The sequence below is a fragment of the Panthera tigris genome, chromosome A1, assembly GCF_018350195.1.
Source record: "Panthera tigris isolate Pti1 chromosome A1, P.tigris_Pti1_mat1.1, whole genome shotgun sequence".
NCBI classification, from domain to species: Eukaryota; Metazoa; Chordata; class Mammalia; order Carnivora; family Felidae; genus Panthera; species Panthera tigris.
The window spans coordinates 122,178,380-122,198,783 of NC_056660.1; the positions used below are offsets into that span (position 1 = coordinate 122,178,380).

The window sequence follows — 20,404 nt, forward strand, 5'->3', positions numbered from 1 at the left end:
TTTGATGCATACCCAAGCAAGATGTGCATGGTGACATGTTTCCAATTGTGTCTAAAAAACAGCAAACATATAACAAGCTTTGCAAGTGCCATCAAGTTGGCTCAGAAAGAGCAGGTTTCCATTCACGTGTTACCACTTTTGTCCCTGTTATCCCAAATCTTGTCACCTTCATTCACTGTCTCATTCATTCTAGGTTAGAGTGAGCCAAGCCTTGGTGACACAGTGGGGAAGGACACAGACGTGATCCCTCTTACCAAAGAGCAGATACCTCAATAGCCCTCTGACAACCCTGTTTCCTTGACACCTGTTTTCCGCAAACCCTGGCCCTAAGGAAAGCACATTAGCTTTTCATTCACTGATTTATTTATCCATTCATTCTGTCATTTAATGTTTACAAATGCCTCCTAGTCACAGTACATGAACAAAAATAAATTCTCTGTCATTGTACTGCAGTGGTTGAAAAAGCAAAGAATAAGTAAGTTAACTAAATTAATAACTTAATTTCAACAGCAGACAGTGGAATTCAGAAAGAAGGCAAGGGGACAGTGGAGGCTTGGAAGAGTCTGGAACTGCTTCTGATTATGTTTTCAAAGAAGGCATGTCTAAGAAGCTGTCAGCTGAACGGAACTCTGAATGATCTGAGGGAGCAAACCAAGGAGAGGACTGCTCTTAGGAAAGACTGTTCCCCACTCCTAGGGAGCAGCAAGCACAGTAGTTCTGAGCTGGAGGGGAACGTGTCAGGTCCCAGGGAGTGCGAGGGCAAAGGATGACTGATGCAAGTCACTGAGGACCGGTTGGCAGGACTGGGAGTCTGGGGAGGAAGTCACAGGGCCAAGCCAGATGGAACCTTGACAGCCACTGTCTCTTTTACTCCAAGTGCAACAGATGTTGGAGCTGGGGAAGTGACTTGATCTCATTTACGTTTTTAAAGGATCACCTTGGTTATGCATAAAGAATGACCTCATGTGTAGGTAAAGTGGAAGCACAAAGATCAGTTAAGGGGTTGCTTCAATAAGACAATGGAGGCTTGAGCTAGGATGGTGCTGAGTGATGAGAAATAGTGAGAAGTGATTAGATTCAGATTCCACTCTGATGCTGAGCTGGTATATAGCTGAGCTGAGCCTTAAGGCCAGCTTCTGCCGAAAACAAACCCTATCCACCTCCTAACTTGAAAGTGTCTTCCTTACCAATAAAGTCCGAGTAGCTTTAACCTCTACATTTAAGCACTGCTAGACCACACAAAACAGGGAGGACGGAGCGGCAAGAGAGCCATTTACATTCAATAAATAAAGCACCTCATATTTCCCATATGATTTCCCACATTTCCCATATTACTCTTTGGGTTTGCCAGTAGATCAAATTAATTTGATTTTTTTTTTCTTTTTTAGTTGACTGAATATTTATCAGGCCTTATTGCTGAAAATTCTTCTAAGCTATGCCATTATAAAACTCTGGCATAGATAGTTCCCACATCCACTCATGTCAACAGATGTATGGGTCCGGATTCCTGCTTTAGCAAATGTGACCCAGTGTGGGTAACTGATTCCCCTTCGATGGGTCAGATTTCTTCAGGGCCTGGGGTCCGTCATCCCAAACCTTAATTCTTCACTCTGTACAACTGCCCATTTTGCAAGTAAAGGTATGAGCCACTTGGGAAGACTTTGTAGTACAACTCAACTGGCTTAATTATCTTTTAAAATTTCCCTTATCTCTATATTTATCCTAAAATCAGGGGAAAAATTTTTCCTGTCCAATCCATTAAGTGGATTCTAAGTCACTGAGGTTCAGGAATAAGTGTTTTCTTCTTCCTAACTTTAAACAACTAGATAATACTGGTGACCAAACAGCTTGAATTAACTTCCTTATTGGGAAGTAGCATCATGTACTAAGTAAGGGTTTAAAGTTAGACAAGGAGGTGAATTGGGAGCTCGCTCTATTAGTTACTTACTCACTGGGTAACTTTACATAAGCTAACCTTCGGAATCTCAGTTTCTTCATCTGTAAAGTGGAACTATTAATAATTACCATCTAGGCATAAGGAGGAATGAGATGCCATATATAATATTACAACTAGAAATCAGTTAGGATAGGATCTAATAGGACATAATTTCTCACACTAATCATTTAGGTTTCTCTTTTCTGTTCATTGAGAACTTCCCAAGTTTGAAGATTTGAGTTTTTAAATGTCTTTGCCCTTAACTTCCCCCAGTATTAGTTTGCTAGGGCTACCATAACAAAGTCCCACAGGCTGAGCGTCTTAAACAATGGATTTTTTTTTTCATAGTTCTGGAAACTAGAAGTTCAAGATCAAGGTGTGGGCAGGATTGGTTTTCCTCTGATGCCTCTCTCCTTGAGCTTTTTTTTTTTTTTCTTTTTTTTTTTTCATGGTCACTTGGTCAGTTGACTTTATTACGCACAAAAAAAGACGGAAGCAAACGGGACTTGATAACAAGTGTGCTGGTGAACTCCTTTAAAGGACGAGCAAATGTTTGTCTTATGTCCACATTTTCAGAATAAGCTCATGGAATTCATTCCTCAGTTTGTGGGAAGTTGATCGACCATTTAAATAAATAGGAAAAATGCAGTTTTTTTTTTTAATTTTTTTTTTTAATGTTTATTTATTTTTGAGACAGACAGAGACAAAGCATGAACGGGGGAGGGTCAGAGAGAGGGAGATACAGAATCTGAAACAGGCTCCAGGCTCTGAGCTGTCAGCACAGAGCCCGACGCGGGGCTCGAACTCATGGACCACGAGATCATGACCTGAGCCGAAGTCGGCTGCTTAACCGACTGAGCCACCCAGGCGCCCCCATAGGTGGCCTTCTCCATCTTGTGCCTGCAGATGGTCTCACTCTGTGACTAGGTCCTAATCTCTTCTTACAGAGCCAATCATAATGGATTAGGGCCCACTCTAATGACCTCATACTTTAATCAACCCTTTTAAGGCCCTATCACCAAATCCAGTCACATTCTGAGGTTCTGGGGGTTAGGAACTCAACACTAGAACTTTGAGGGGACAAATTTCAGCCCTTAACACATCCTCAACCTCCTCACCTCAAAAAAAAAAAAAAAAAAAAAAAAAAAAAAAGTATGAGAAATGCATTGAACTAAAGCAAGAGAAACAGATTCTATGCTTCTTTTTTCTTTTTCCTTAACTGTTTTGCTGTGTGACCTTTGGCAAATTATTTTCCCTCTTTGGCCCATATTTTCTTAATCATTAAAATGAAGGGGTTGTAATAATGGATCCCTTATTTCTCTGCCTGCCCTCAACTGAGCAAAGCTAAGTTTTCCCCATAATTTCTCACATCAAAGACGGTCTGAGATAGAGCATGCAATAAAGTAACTGAAATAAAAACAAAACAAAACAAAACATACCTTCTTTGTGGAATCAGCCCAGGATGAAGTCTCTAGAAGCAGAGTATTAAATCCAATTGCTTTAAAACCTTCTAAGTTGTTTACGCCCTCTGTCTCTGTAAGGCCATAATTTAAACCAATTTACTTGGATAAACCAGAAACCTCAAGCTGAATTTATCAATATCCCCCAAACAAAGTAATCTCATCAAGACTGGGGACACAAATTGGCTTTGAGGGAAAGAGTATATGATTTCAAATAAAGGTCTCCTTGAAAGAATTAAAGGGGGGGAGGACTTTTAAAAACAAACGTACATACACACAGGGAATGTAAAATTAAAACCAGCTTCCAAGCTCATAGGTTAAGCCATTAAGGAGAGGAGAGAAGGAGCTGGGCATGTCTTCCCCTCCAGCTGCGTAGCCTCAGGTCTCAGGACACTGTGTACCTCTACAAATGTCACAGCTGCATCGACTCAGACAGGCAAGCAAGGGTGGCAGTGAGAAAACCAATGTGCTCTCTCAAGAGCAGAAGAAGAGAGAGGGAAAGCGGAACTCTCCATGGAAAACGGCCCAACTGCCAAAGCAATCAGAGCAATAACAAGCATATTGGAGGACGACGAAAGACGGTGTGATGCAAATCTGTAGTCCATCAGTCTTGAGCTGAGAAACTCTGGGTAGGTCACTCAACCTGTCATCCTATAACAGCTTTTTTTTTTTTTTTTAATTTTATTTTATTTTTTAACGTTTTATTTATTTTTGAGACAGAGAGAGACAGAGGGGAGGGGCAGAGAGAGAAGGAGACACAGAATCGGAAGCAAGCTCCAGGCTCTGAGCCATCAGCCCAGAGCCCGACGCGGGGCTCGAACTCACGGACCGCGAGATCGTGACCTGAGCTGAAGTCGGCCGCTTAACCGACTGAACCACCCAGGCGCCCCCCTGTAACAGCTTTTGACTTCACTTCAGCTAAAAAAAAAAGCCACTGGAAACAAAGCCATCATTTCACTTTTGTTGTTAAGACCAAGATCCTGGAAACAAACAAAAAAATTAAACAAAGTGGGATGGATTAATTTAACCAGATCCCCAAGCACTGGGATAATACATGGGTTTTGTCAATTATGGTATGGAATAATATTTGAAACATGGAAAGATGCCATAATATATTGTGGAATGAAAGGCAGGACATAAAACAGCATAATACTATGTGGTACGATTTTAATAAATGGCATCTATAGTCATAAGAAACAATTCTAGATGGGCGTACTCAGAGAATTTATAATGGCTGTCTCTGAGTAATTTAACTCTAGTTATTTGTGTTGTTCTCATTTTGTTTGTTTTTGGTAAAATTTTCTATAACCCTCATGCTGTTTTTTGTATTTGAAAAAAAAAATCCTACTTAATTTTAAAATCTCTGTGCCGCGGGGAGCCTGGGTGGCTTAATTGGTTAAGTGTCCGACTTCCACTCAGGTCATGATCCCACAGTCTGTGAGTTCGAGCCCCACGTGGGGCTCTGTGCTTACAGCTCAGAGCCCGGAGCCTGTTTCAGCCTCTGTGTCTCCCTCTCTGCCCCTCCCCTGCTCACGCTGTCTGTCTGTCTGTCTCTCTCTCTCTCTCTCTCTCTCTCTCTCTCTCAAAAATAAATAAACATTTAAAAAACTTAAAAAAATAAATAAATCTCTGTGTCCTACCATAAACCAGACAGTAGAAGCAGCCCTAATTCATTCAGTCCCACTTGCGTCTCCGTTTCTTCATCTGTAAGGGAAGTCTAGACTAAAATAATCTCTAAGGGAACTCCGACTCTATGAATCTCACAGAGCTACATGTAATCAAAACCTCAGCAGAATCTTGCTTTGGATTTATGGAGAAGCTGGGGAGTGTCCTGTAGGCTATGGAATGAGAAGGAAGGATTCAAATTCATGTTAAGAAGAAACCCTCATTGGTATTTTTGTTAATTCAATGCAAAATGGCCTTCATTGCTACGAGGGGTGGCCCCCTAACAGGTTGGCCCTGTAGATATAACAGTCTGCAGCTACTCAGGACATGGGAAGCGAGGCTGCCCCTAAAGGGAAGACTGGAGGGCTTCCGGAACCAGGCAGTGCTCATGCAGAGGAGGGCAGCAAATGGCTGTTCTCTGCACCTCCCAGAAAACCTCGGCCTGCTCACACCTCACAGAAAACAGGTGCAGAGAAGGACTTAACCCTGGACTTGAATTAAAGGCACTCCAGTTTGAACCACTGTCTCGTGACACTGGAGGTGGGAGATGATAAAAGAAGGTAGAATGTAAGGTAACTCTGCAGGGCAGAGTTAAGACTGTGGGCTGACTAAGTTTGAATTTTGGTGCCACCGCTGAAGGCTTGTGTGATCCTAAGCAAATTTTCTGACCTCTCTAAGTTTCCTCCTCAATAAAATGGGAAGAGTGAGTTGGAAATCCATCTATGTAACTGCACAGTTTTGAGGATTACATGAAATAATGAAAGAAAACCACTTAGCACAGGATGAGATAAATGCTTGTTGTCATTGTTATTGATATTAGAAGCAGGAGTAAACTAATTTCCCTCTGTGTTCTAGACTAGATGCTCCAGGGACAAGCACTACATTGCTAAGTCCAGAGCCAATGGTCAATACTTATTATATAATCAAAAAATAGTTAATGCTATTATACTTGATCATGTTATACATCACATATTCTAATATATAAAGTATTTCAAGTGCTTTCTGACCTGAAGTTTTAGGTTCCATAAATACATTTGGATTCTTCATTTTGCCTTCTCTTGTAAGTGCTCCCTTTAAAAGGATCTAGTGACTATTATTACACAGAGATTATTGAGACCATAAACTGTATGGTTTACAGCCAGGGATGAACTTGGTAAAACGTGCTTGAAGTTTAACTATCCTCACCCATCAAAGCAAAAAAATGAACTTCAGAATAATTGCTAATCACAGGAATAGCTCCATATACAAGCCCCGAGAAAGTGGACAGATGCAAAGGAGTGACGGACTAAAAATCTTTGAGTAAACACACACACAAAAGCATAGGAACATTCCATCTAAAAGGCTAACCCTAAACCGGAAAGCAAAAAAGAACTATGGGCGACTCCTTCACCAAGCTTTCTAAAAGGAGGAGTTTTCTGTACAAATGCAGACTGGCCTCTCTAACTGCTGCTAATAATTCCAATGGCTTGTGGTTTCTATGCAAAGACAGAAAGGCTTCAATTAAGACCTATGTTAGATCCTGGTTCAAAAAGTCATGGTGACGACTTTGTCTATTTGAAGGAAGGCATAAAGGTCTCTTTAAATCATTTGCTGGAAGAGAAACAACAGGTCTGTTTGCAAGCAAGAAGTACCCAGGTAGGCCCTGACACAGGCTGAGAATGAGGCCAGAAGCAGGATTTGGAAGAAGAGGAGGAAGGGAGGCCTGAGAAGAGAGAAGAACAAATGAGGGCTGGGCTCCGACTGCCCAAGTCAGAGTTGAGCCGGAGTTGACTCGGCTTGCTCTGCTAATGGGCTGTCATGTTTCTCCTGGCTCTGATTTTGTGCCGGTTTCTGAGAGCCAAGCCTTCTCTCGTAAAAGCTAATATTCAAGGGAGCTGTCAGTGAAAGGGAGGAGGATGTACAAGCACAAATGTATGTACATTTCTGATCATCTTCTGATCATCTTCTGACTTGAAATTATTCCAGCAAACTAAGTGTTAAATGTATCCATTCATTCAACAAATATTTACAGAGGGCTTAATATGTGCCAGCCAAAGACTAAGTGCTACAGATTCAGTGGTAACAAAACCAAAACCACCCCTACCCCATGGGGTGTCCATGGCATGATTTGGCCTTTGGGGATGGGTTATTTCCATTGGATGGCAGCCATTACCCTTAAAATACTGGCAAGAGCAACTGGAAAGAGCTTGGTGGAGCATATATAGACTTGGAGCTGTTTTCTGTTGTTTTGCCTATTTGTTTGACCAGTCCAGATTTGGGACAATCTGTCACCTTCGTGCCCTTATTGATGGTAGCCTTACCCAAAAGAGAGACTGTATGTGTCAGCAAAGGAATCATGGTCTCATATTAATAATACTCATTTGAAATAATACCAAAGTTCTGCTAAGGAAAGGACCTATCAGTCATCATTACTCCATTTCTCTCTTGCACAGAATCTATTAATCAAGTCTACCATCTGAGAAAAAGCCTGGGATTTTAAGTGTAAAAGGCAAGCAACCAAAGACCCTTATACCCAACACAGATTTGGGCTGGTGGCATTCAGTTTAAGCCCTGATTTTTTTCTCACTATGTTCTTTTCCCTCATGGGAAGGACTTAGAATTCTTCTCTGAATTCAGAACACAGTGACAAGGGCTGATCAAGATCTCAGGATAAAGAGAAGACAAAATAAGGCTCACAGGGTCATCTGCTCTGGCAGGGACCTTGTGGATCATTTAGTTCAATGCCCTCCCTCATTTGACTGACGCAGAATTGAGAGGGATAATAAGGGTTTGCCCAAAGTCACATATAAATTAGAGGCAAGGGCAGGTCTGAACCACAACATGCTGACACTCCATCCATGGTTGCCCTTCCCTGTCAAAAAAACATGAGGGCCCCTGTTCTCTGCTAGCCAGCAGACCCCTCTCTTAAAAACTCAAGTCTCGCTTTTTCCTGCATATCTCATTGCCCAGTGCTTCCCAGGAAAAAAGAGATTAATTAAGCTATGAGAAATGTGTCCTTGAATTCCAGATGTCCCAAATAGGTTCCTGGACCATTCTAGAGTGGAGCTCCCCCATCTGGCTTAGAGTGCTGGGCATGTCCTATATTTCTCTGGCACAATGGGAACAGAGAGCTTGGCTCCTTCTGTGTCTGGGAAGCGGACAGGGACAGAGTGAGAAGGGGCCTTGGGCCCAGATCTACACTTATGCAGACAGGAAAATAGCATCTGCTTTTCCACCCTGCACTCCTACATGCATCTGGGCAAAAGCCAGGAGCTAACTCAGACAGCTGGCAAAGCAATGCGGGAGCCACTGTTAGAAGGACATTGCACTCACTCAGTTGTTTTTCAGGTGGTGATGTGATAGGTTTGGCCAGATCTTCCCCACTCATTCCACCCTGTGAACAGGGACCAGCATTTGTGAGCTAACAGGTGTGGACAGCTGGAGGTGATGGGGGTGGGGAAAACCACCTGTGGACACTGAGTGACTGCTTTCCTGCCTAAGAAACCAACTCATGCCCGGAGGGATCAATCCCAGAATCCTGCTTTTCCGACTGTGTGACGTTAGTCAAGGAAGGTACTTAAACTCTTGGAGTCTCTCTCCAGAGCGCAAAATGATGGTGAATCATTGCAGCTAGAGGAGCTGTTGTGCATCAAATGAGGTAATCCATGTAGTTTGTGCTAAGACACTCAGTAAATGGTAGTTATTAAAAGCTCCACTATGCTCAGGCCCATCTTCCTAACCACTGACTTCCCTACAATCTAATTAACAGAAGAAAGTTCCTCAAGAGAAGTTGTTTCTGTTAAGTAGACTCCACGGCAAGATGAGGGCCAAAGGAAGAGGCCAAAAGGAGGGGCTCATCCTATTCCACCACAATTTTTTTTTTTTTGTCTATTTCATACACTGAAATAGACATATATTGAGTTTACTGAAAGAGGGATTTCACAACAGAAGAGTCTGAAAATAGAAAATAGCCTATTTCTCTGGTTTGTCCAGAGTCTTTCTCATTTGTTTCTGAATGGCCTATGGAAAATGGGAGAAAAGCTAAAACGGAACACTGATTTGAGGAGGGAGGAACACTGGAGAGCCAGTCAGGCTTCCTATTAACATTCATCATGGGAGGCAATGACATACTCAAATTTCCAGTCCCCTTAGGATTGAAGCACAAATGCAATCAAAGAGAAGTAGTTTTATATCCTAGGGAGACATTCCTACTGTTATAAACATTCTGTAACTTTTCAAATGTGATAAGCAAAAGTAAGTAGTTCTATGAAGTATGTCAACAGGTGAAGAAAGTAGGGTTATTAAGACATGAAGGGTTTTTGTTCTTGTTGTTTTTCAAATTCAATTCTATTTTTTTTCCAACTGTGGAGAAAAGGCAGAGAAAAAGCTACTAAACAGGGAGTTGTGAAAAAACTTCTAGAAAGGGAATTCATAACCTGTGTCACTTTAGGCTACAGGTTGATGAGGACTGAAAAACACTGCAGTTCAACTAATTAAAAAATGCCCTTTATTTAGGTTAGGGAAGAGTCTCTGTCTCAAAGTCCAAAGGCAATCCAATGGCCTCTATTAGACTGTCAGAAATGAATGAGAAGCTTAATTTTGTAACATAACTAAAGCAAGAGAAAAATAACAGTTTTTATATGACATCGTATTAATTTTTGGTTTTGAAAACTTGTATTCAAAAAATAGTTTCCTAAGTAGCCTCTTTCTACCCCAGACGTTTATCAAGTCTTCCCCTTCCTTAATTTCCACACTGCAAAGTAATTGAGATTTTATAAATAAGTCAGTTTTTACTCTTTTGAAGACACTGGGGCTCACAGACCACTTTCAGGGTCACTCTCCTCCTCTGGGCCTTTCAACAGCCCAGTGAGATAAGCGGGAAGATTTTCATTTATAAGCTGACAGTTCTACCATATAGACAAGAATTCCCTGAGGAAATCTATCCCTCCAGAACTCCCCCAAATGCCCCCCACCCGCTGCCCCATGACAGCTAGTAACAGGCAGAGCTCTTGACATACCTGAGGCACTTGGCTAGCGTTTCAGAAAGAGGAAAAACCTGGCTGAGAATCACCAACGAGGTGCTCAAAATACAAAGCAACAAGTGAACGGTGCAGGCAGGCCCTGGGCTGAGATGTCCATGATCGGATATCTAAGATGCTTTCCATTCCTAAGCCTTTGATAGTTTCCCTCAGTCTTTTACTCTGGAGTTTCCCTTCCAAGACGCTTTACATGGGTAGAGCCGAGTGTGGGTGACGGCTCTTCTTTTGGTCTCCTATACGCTGGTTCTCCATGTCCTAAATATTTGCTCCCAGTTCAAAGTGAAGCGAGAGGAAGCAGAGATGCAGGGGCGGGACTGCGCCTAGGCATCCTCCAGGTTCTTGGCTGGGTCTAGGCCCCCCAGCTCTTAGCCGCTGCTCTTCGTAGGACCCCTCCCCTTCGCCTGGAATACAGACTTCCCATGGCGCCCGCGACGCTCACCATCACACCTCTCATCACACCACAGCGCCCTGGAAACAACTCTCAAGGTCGTGTTCCCATCCAAGGACATGTATTCTGGGAATTCCCAAACACACACCAAACACATCACATTTACCTCCAATGCGGCAGAAAGGCATTCTCTGCAAGATAATATTTACAGAAATCCACTTAGTATTTGCAAAAAGCCACTTCTCTGTGATATGTCTCCTAGAGAGAATTCCGGAACTCTTTATCCACACCTTCCAAATTTCTGCTGCATGTGCCTCTGGGAGGCGGCACCTGTACCTGGGCTGCTGAGACTGTGAAGCCAGAGAAGACCTGCGTTTATTTCCAGCTTTGCCCAAAACTTCTTGCTGGATAACTCCGGATAACTAACCTCACCTCTCTGTGCCCCAATTTCCTCAAAATGGGTTTTTATAGAGACGCTGACAAGAAAAGACATAGAAAACACTGGAACCTAACTGTGAGATCCCGACCTCTCCTGGGGTCCGCTACAAGTGATAGCTCACAGCAGAGGAAAACAATGACTGTAACTATCCTAACTTCCTACCTGCAGAGCTCATATGCTAGCTATCATCCCCCTAAATGTTATTCATACTTATTTAATATGCAAAGTAAGAGAGACCATGTTATGGGATCTGTTGAGAGTAGCAGGAAAAATATGCTTTCTGGATCCTCCCAGGACTAATTAGAGAATGGGAGTCTTTCCTCTTTACCACTTGCCCTGGTAACACCAAGTAATAGTAATGGTAGAAGCAGAAACCCCAAAATGAATGCAGTGGTGAGGGGCATGCACTTTGACTCCAATCAGGTGTGTATGTTTGAGTCCTGCCTCCAACACTTCTTCTATCACTGATCCTGGGCAAAGGCATTTGATCTTCCACAGGTTTTTGATCTATAAAATGAGGATAACTATAGTACCTTTCAGACAGTGTTGAGTCAAGGATCAAATGAGACAATGCATATAAGGCAAATAACACAATAAATGGCAAAAAACACTCAGGAGGTGTGAGCTATTCTTATTAGTTATAATTTTTAATTTACTTATTGATTTAACTGATGACCATGAGACGTTTATGTGCTAGGCACCATGCCAGATAGTGGAGACAGGTGAACAGCAGCACAAGGTCCCTGCTCTGATCTGCGGAACCACCCTAAACTGCCAGCCTGACATTCAGAAGCAAGGGCTAGTGTGGAGGTAGACCATACAGGTCATGTACATAGATAACCTGAGTAGGAACAATGAGATGTGAGGCCAGAGACACTCACGGAGAAAGCCCCAGGCAATTCTACCAGCAAAGAGAAATTCCTCTTTCCAAGAAAGTAATAAACACAGGGTAGTAAGAAGGCTTTGATCTCAGGAAGGCAGCAAAAATAGGTGGCAGGAAAAACAATACAAACAAAGCCTTACAGGGGCCCCCAAATTGTGGCAGAGGGTGGTGTCTGGGGAGGCAAAAGGTATCCGGCAAGAAAGACTGCCCCCATCAGTCCTCAGATTCTAGTGACATTTTAGCTACTGGGTGGGGCAGCCTTCAGGGAAAGGAATACAGAGAGGCTAGAAAACTTAATTCAAATTCCATAATCTTACCATTAAAAATATATATATATATATATGCTAGAATGACAGCAGGGGATATATGTTGCATTTAGGTCTTCAGTGACATTTTATGTGTATGTATATCTGTGTCCATATTTTAATGTTTTTGATTATATCTAGGAAGGGTATCTCAACCTTTTTAGTATATAGAAAACTATAATCATCAAAAGACATGCAAATGTACAAAAACATTTGAATCTAATAGAACCCTTGTTCACAGAAATACAAACACAAAGCCTGAGGAAAATCTACAAATGGATTCCTTGCCCCCAAAGACCAATACCCCCCTCCTGCCATGCTCCTCTCCTCCTCCCCCTGCCAACCCCCACTGACCCCACACCCTTTCCAACAATGTGAATACAAGGTAGTCTGGTTTGAAGAAATTCACAACCACTGTCCATTCCTGTCACAAATGCTGGAGACACCCAGCCCTAGCTTCAAGGGAGAGGTGGCTATGCAGCACCACGCCCCATGCACAGAAAGAAAGAATGGAAGCTGCACTGAAAAGGAAGGATGCACCCCAGGGAAGAGCATCCAGACAGGAACAAAAGGGAACCCCTTGCAAACCGGGCCCTGGGATTAGGGCATAGTCACGTTATGGGGGCTTGGAAAGCAAGTTATCGGGACTATATTTCTCCATCATTCTTGAAAGGTAGCCTAAGTGATACCTACAAGAATGGGCGTGGCCCTCAATGCCATATCATAGGCTGAGTCCATAAGAAGAACCTTGCAGCCTTCCCACCAGAAAGAAAACAAATAACCTTTTCTCTGCTTACCCCACACAGGAGAACTGGCAAAGGTACACTGGCTGTAAGGCAAGTGGCATACAGTGCTCATACACATGTAAGACCATGAGAGCTGGGCTTCATCCCTCCTCAGTTAGGGAAACAGTATAAAAATTCAGCTTTTGTCCCAGTCTTTTTTTTTTTAAATGATACCTTCCACAGCTCTCTGCAAAGACAACTGGCACTGAGAAAACCCAGTGCATTGTAAAAGATCCACAATGTTTCAATAATGCAAGGCCAACGCTAAGATCCACAATGTTTCAAAAACACCTGAAGTCAGTATCACAAAGTGATAAAGGAGGATGTGCTTACACCGGACACCCGACACCTTTACCTGGAAAAAGGACCCCCACCCATCCCCACTCTTTCTCCTAAGCAGTGTTTGTTCCCTAATACCAGCTGGACAGCAGCTGGAGGTGGGGTGCACTTGTGTGGGGTGAAGCTCAGGTGCATGAAAAAGGCAGAATGTTTCAACAGAAATAAACCACTTGAGAATAAAGTGCACTAGAGGCAAGAACAGCGACCTCCTGCCTACAGAGCTAAGGTCCACCATTGGCAATCTCACACACATAGGGCGTTCCAAACATAGCAGAACAAGTGCAAACAGACGCATGCCCGCAGCAAAACCTGGTGGATCCCTGGCAAATGAACTATCGTAGCAGGTACAGCTCTACCCTAGGGCAGCTGCAGAGTCTCCCAGGGGCAAGTGGATCACTTCCTTTGTTCGCCTTGCAAAGATGGAGTAGCGACCCATTCCCCCACTTACACACACACACACACACACACACACACACCCCATTCACTAAAGACAAAGCACAACCACACAGCTGCATGCTAAACTAACAAATGTCAGTGTTTTTTGTCATTGTCGTTTTGCCCCCTACCCTTTTTTTTTTCTTCCCAGTAATGCCCACCCCAGTCTGTGGTAAGCCTCATTTCAGCGCAGCGCAAAGAAATCCCGAGCCTGGGCGCGGTATTTTCGCCGCTGAGAGCTGGCTCTGGAGAAGATGGGGCTTCTCTACCTGCTAACGGCACGTCCCCTCTCCACCCCGCCCAGGGCATTTGACACCCGCTCGCCGCGGGTGGCTCGATATTGCACACAATGGCAATTGGGCACGGAATGCACCCAGCGTCTGTCTGCGACCCCCAACTAAAATCTGACCTTAAAACTCAGCCTATTCTTGGGATAAGGGGGGGGGGTGACACGAAAAATATAAAATGCATCGAGAGAAAAAAAAAAAAGTTGTTCCTTCCCGCCACAGCCACGTTAGTTCAGACCCGAATATGACGTACCGAAATATGAATAAGGGTGAATGCAGTCAAGAAGGGGACAGGGTGAAGACAGAAGGTCCAGACACCCCGCCACCCTGGCGGCGCGGGAGGCAGAGCCGCGGGCTGGAGCTAGGAGAGGGGCGCGGTCGTGCTACCAGGCACCCCTGGGGAAAGGTGTCACCTCTCCATAGCCCACCTCGCCAAAAGGCACCTAAAACAAAAAGCACACCCTGCCCGGGGAAGCGCATACTGACACCCCAGGCGGCGCGAGGGTCCAGGGAGGGCCGTGAGCCAGGCGTTATTTGGAAACTACCGGCTGGTGGGAAAAGAGGATACATAATCCAAAGTTCTCGGCGCCACTCTGGGTTTCCTCTTTGTTTTGTTTTCCCCAAACGGCAGGGTCGCTCCGTCTGGGTGGCGCCCGGCGCGCCGGCTGGGCTGACCACCGCTCTCCACCCCCGGGACCCCGGGTCCCAGTCCCTCCCGGGGGACCGGACCGGGGAAGCCGGCGGGATCCAAGGCGCCCCGCCCGCAGCTCAGCGAGCAACGAGCGAGAGACGCAGGCGGCGGCGCCCGGAGCCCCACTCACCGTGATCCGCGGGATGTTCTTCTTGCCTTGGTAGGACATGGTGGCGGCGGTGGCTGCAGCAGCTGCCTCCCTCCCTCCTTCTCCTGCTCCTGCTCCCGTTCGCCCGCGCCGTCCTCAGCGCGCAGCGCCGGAGATCAGGTGGAGCGAATGGTGCGCTGGCCGCGGCCGCCGCCTCCTCTCGCCTCCGCCCCCCTCCCAGGCTCCCGCGGCGGCTGCCAGAGACAATAGTAAATCTCCCCGGTCCCCCTTTCACCCCCGACCCCCCCGCCACACACACCCTCCTCCACTCGCGTTCACGCCCGGGCTTTTTTTTTTTTTTTCTTTTGCCGTGCCAGCTGGGACCCCGTGAGACAGGAATGGCTGCTCCGCGACTCCTCCCTCTTCTCTCTTATCCCTATTGATTTCCCTCTTTGCATCTGCCTCACCCACTTTTTCTTTTTCTTGCTTTTTTTTTTTGTGTGCCTTACGAGTGCGGCGGAGCCAGCCCGCTCACAGCCACCAGGGGGCGCGAGGGACTTTTCGGGGCGGGGATGCTGCAGTCCCGGGTGGAGGAAGAAGAGCGAGAGCATCGCCTCCCGCCCCCGCCCCCTCGCCCGGCCGCCCAACCCTGGCCTCTGGGGTCGAGCCCCGGGAAGCGCCAACGCCCTCGGCCAGCCCCGGGTCTGCTTTCCCACCATCCCGATCCTCATTTTGGATAGGGGACGGCTTCCAACTACCCTCCTGCAGAGCCCGCTCTCCTCCGCCTTCGCGCGGGCTTACAGGCGGCGGCGCGGTCTTTGTTACAGCGAAGGGCCGCCTCTGCCGGTAGCTGCGGGTGTAAACCCGCGGCGCAAACCCCGAGAAAGCCGAGACCTGCTCACACTTTGTGCAGCCCGGCAGGCCCGCTGCTCTCCGGAGACCCTGGCAATACCTATCGGAAAACGTAAAGCAACCACTCACTCTCGCAGGGCTGCGAGGGGCTATCGTGTCAGTTACCATCAACAGTTCTCTGTGTTTTAAAAATATTCTCAAAACAGTATGTTTTACAGGATCCGCTGCCTGGCTCTCAGAATGGATGAAAGAGCATTACAGCTGCTCTGTGGGTGAAGAGCAGAGCAGAAAACACCTGTACGTGGAGGGCCCTGGCACATTACTGGTGCGCAGCTATGGATGTGTGCTCACTACTGTTGCTTCCCCTGGGTAGTGAACCATGTGCGTTGCTCAAAATCCCTGGTTTACTTTTGGCAGAGCTGATTGTTATTGCGAACAAAAACATGGCCTTTTGACGCGGGAATATATGGTCCTTCGCCTACTCACTAGAATTAAATGGCCAAGGGAGACATTTTTGGAGGGGCCTTTATGGTGGGGGTTAACTGGCGGTCCCTAGGCTCTCCTTAAAAATGATTCCAAACACCATTTAAATAACAAAAATGGCTTGCTATGTGAGAATTGTAAAACCCTTTCAAGACCAGTCTCGTACCATCCCCACTCCTCAGCTGTCATTGCTAATGGCCTACTAAATATTCTGCAGATGTCACTATGCACAACTAGGTCTGTTAAGGATCTGAAATTCACATTTCTATAAGGCAGGCCACTGACCACACTTCTGGACATCGTTTCATTAAATTGAAGGCTTTCTCTGAAATAGAGGAACTATATAAAGCATCCACTGGAAGAGGATACAGGATACTCCAGCTTGAGCTTTCCATAAACCTAAAATGAACCAGCCTGGTCACATAAAGGAAGGGGAGACCAAGCCTCCTGAAACACACCCTCCTCTCAAGTGAATTAACCCAAGCTTCTGGTTATTCATGGATAACTGGACTGAATGCAGTCTTCCCAGGAAAAGTCCACAGCCGTTCCCACTTTATTTCTGTGATACTCTGGCTAGAAGGATGAATGCCAGGCAAAGTCACGTCACCGTACTCTTTTGCAAAGCCTAAGCAGGGTTTAAGGCCAAAGTCACGCCCAAAACATTTTGCTTTGTTCTTATGCTGAGACCACTAGCCAAGAGTTGTGAAATTACAAAGCATTCTGGGGATTGGCATGCAAATGAGCAGGATTATATTTAGAACAGGGTAAAAAGAGAATTAACTACATACTATGAAACCCTGCACAGCTCTCTCTGTATCTTTCCCAAAGATGTGTTGTAAACTTGCTGGAAGGGTTCTTGCAAGTTCTTCAGAAAAGCAAAAATATGTAGGGGATATTTACAATCCTAAGGAAATACCACTGCCTTTTTTTCTTTTTTAATATTAGGAGTTTCTTTCCCTTCCTTGCATCCTATTTATCTCCTGTGTTCCTGTCATTATAATCCAGAACACTCTGTACTAAAAAGATTTATGCCATATTTTTGATCACTTGATTGTGTGTGTGTGTGTGTGTGTGTGTGTGTGTGTGTGTGTGTGTTGTTTCAAATTAGAAGACTTGGGGTTAAACTCTTTGAGGTCAGGTTTGCATGCTAGAGGCCATGGAGAATGGACTTGTGATGTGTTTCTCCAGAGTGACAAGCCAGGCACAGGAATGCATAATAACCAGCTAATCGGTTCAAGCTGTTGCTACAATCAGAAATGTACAACAAACACTATTTTCCCCCTCTGGTGTCCCCTCAATCGTCTTTTTCTTTCTTAAATCAAAAGAAAGTGTCCAGGATGAGTTTGAAGGAAAAAGCCTTCCTTGGCTGGGCCTGTCTTTGAATAAGAAAGGCAGCCATGGACACAGGATGCCTCTGTGTCTGGCCAAGAGAATGAGGAGTGGAACCAGCATGGATGTTTTCCACAGAAGAATGACTCTGAATGGTTTTCCTTGGACACACAGCAGTGATTGGCTTTAAGTATCTCAGGAAACTATGAGAAAAAGGAAAGGAGACACAGGGAGACAATTTATGGCCCCAAAGAAACTTAATTTTGGCCACCAAACCTATCATATTGGTAGACTTCCACACCTCAATCAAAGCTACTTTATTCTAGTTACTCAGACCAAAGGCGTGGTATCGTCCTTGACTCTTCTCCTTCAATCCATCCAATTTGCACTCCATATCCAGTCTTCCAGGAAATGCTATTTGTTCTGTCTCTTAACTATATGCAGAATGATAAAGTTAATTCATATATTGAGACCCACAAAATGGAGGCTGCTCCAGTGGTCAGGACCATGTCACAAACCTAAACCTAAGTCAGCTTCCACTTACAGGAAGAAACACCAGTCAAGGAAACCTAACAAACATCCATCCCAATCCTCCAACCTGTCTAGCTAGCTTACTTTACCCTAGAAAATAGGACCTGCTAGTATTATAAGGAAATCCCTAGTCAACCATGCCCTGTTTGCAAGTTGCTTCTTCTAACTCCCTGTAAAACTCACTCTTGCCCGAAATCCTTCAGGAAGTGTGTTTCACTGCTTGTGAGGCACTGTACTCCCCCAGTCTATGGATTGTTTTCCATTGAATAAAGGACATCAAACTAGTTAACCAGTTGTATTCTTCATGTCATCTGAAAATACTATGATCTCTTAATCTGCAAAGCTTCTTTCTGTGCCTAGCTACCATCATGTATCCCTTGGACTAATGCAGTAACCTCCTCCCTGGGTCTCTTCCATCATTCATTCATCCATTCATTTTCACAATATTCACATGATGTTTATATTGAGCTTATTACACACTAATACTTTTCCAGGGGCTAGTATTATAGAGGTGAATAATAATAATAATAATAATAATAATAATATCCCAGATCTCATGCACTTTACATTATACCCTTACTCTAAAATAAGGCATTTATTGGTGCCCTTTCATGCCTGCTTTATCTTCATGGTACTTTTCACCATATGTATATTCATTTATCTATATTAATTTATCATTGAGTATTCTTCTCCCCATCATTTAGAATGTAAGCTTCTCGAGGGCAGGGAATGTATTGGTTTTATTTATCCTTAGTGTGTGAAACAGGACTCTGCCCATAGAAATTGCTCAATAATTATTAGGTGAGTGCCTATGTGATTTTTAAATTGCGTCTGAAGAAAGAGTAAATAAAAGGAATAAAAATGTTTTTACAGCTAAAGTGCATGTGGTTAGAATCTAGATTTAAGAATATCTATTTTTGCTTCTCCTAAGGCTTCTTAGAGTCTCCTGATTCCAGATTTCACAGCAGGTGAATTCAAGCTGGTGAGGAAATCCCTTTGTTAATATGATACAGTCACAAGACTCTAAGACAATACATGGGACAAAGAATGACTCAGTAGAATAGATTTGGTGCCTGAGCACTGATTAGAGAGCCATGCCTTTGAAAGGAGCTACCATCAAAATGTATGAGAACATCAAGAGCCTTGTGTTAACTTAAAGAATTAAAAAACAATTGATACTGGGTTTAGAGGGAAAACTAGGGACTAAGAATGGTGTGTTGTTTAAGGATGTGGATTTGGAAACAGAGGGATCTTGGTTCTTATTGACTGATTGACTGCCTGATTGATTATATAGGATAGGCACCTAGACATTAGGAATACAAATATTTGAATAAAGTAGACAAAATCCATGCCCTCTTGAAATTTACATTTTAGTAAAGGAACAAGTCAATGGTTAAGAATTACAATATGTATTGTTTAAAGTGGTAGGAAGTGAACTGAGGATAAATAAACCTAGGGTGGGAAGGTGAAAGTCATTCCAGTGTCTTGAGTTTCGGCTGGAATTTTACATAGGGAGGTCACAGAAAGCCAGGTGAGATGATGGTAGCTTGGACCAAATGGTAATAGGAGAAGCAGTGAGAAATGGACACATACCAGATATATCCCAAGGTAAAGCTAACAGTATTTGCTGATGGACTTTTGACCAGGGTGTGAGAAAAAGAGGAATTGAGAATTACACTAAATTTGTGGACCTGAGCAACTGAAAAGATGAAGGTGTACCTCACTGAGACAGGGGAAAAGTGGGAGGAATAGCATTGGGGGAAAGATTGGGAACAGGTCTCTGGACATTCCTATTAAATATCGAACTGAAATGTTGAGCAGGAAGGTGAGTATCTGGGATTGAAAAGCTAACGGAAGATCTGGGCCTGAGGCACCGATTTGGGAAGTGTCAGCCTCTAGGTATTATTTAACAATGCTGGGGGAGACCACCAACGAAATGAGGGAGACAGAGGGCAGACAGGTCTGAGGAAGTAAGTGTTCTGAGGAGAAATGAGCAACCAGAAAAAGAAGTGGAGAGAGTGGTCAATGAGACAGACGCTACACTGTGAGAACATGGTGTTCGGAAGGTCAAGACTCTAAACTATTTCAAAGAGGGAACGTGTTCACTTTGTTAAACGCTACTGGAGAAGTGAGAATTAATCTGTGCATGAAAAACACTGTCAAGGTCTCTGAGGCCTTGACCTGAGCACCTATACAATGAGTATCTTAATAGGCACCTCATAGTGGTTTTCTGGGGACCATATATTAAATTCTTCGAATCATATTTACCGAGTACCTACTCTGTATGTATGTGTACCGGCTCAGTCCTAATGAAGTCGTGGTGGTGGAAACTGATCAGAGCATTTCCAAGAGACCATCAAAGTGGAAATTGGAGACATCTAATGTAGACACCTCTCTCAGTGGATTTTATTGTAAATGGGCACAGGGAAATGGGGCAGTAACAGGGAGAAAGAGTGGAATCTCATGTGAGAGAAATAACAGCATGGTTGT

The 20,404-nt window shown here is 44.3% G+C and overlaps 1 protein-coding gene across 2 annotated transcripts in view; it reads right to left on the reverse strand.

The window, feature by feature from the left end:
- DPYSL3 (dihydropyrimidinase like 3) overlaps positions 1-20,404 on the reverse strand; it is a 111,091-nt gene that overhangs the window by 45,446 nt on the left and 45,241 nt on the right. The window contains exon 1 of one of the 2 annotated variants that reach the window (XM_042986650.1): positions 14,762-14,996. The exons of the other annotated variant lie outside the window; for it this stretch is intronic. Within the exon in view, the coding sequence (XP_042842584.1) occupies positions 14,762-14,800 (39 nt within the window). The 5' untranslated portion in view covers positions 14,801-14,996. Of the gene's footprint in view, positions 1-14,761; positions 14,997-20,404 lie in introns of those variants that run through there. 2 annotated transcript variants of the gene reach the window in all.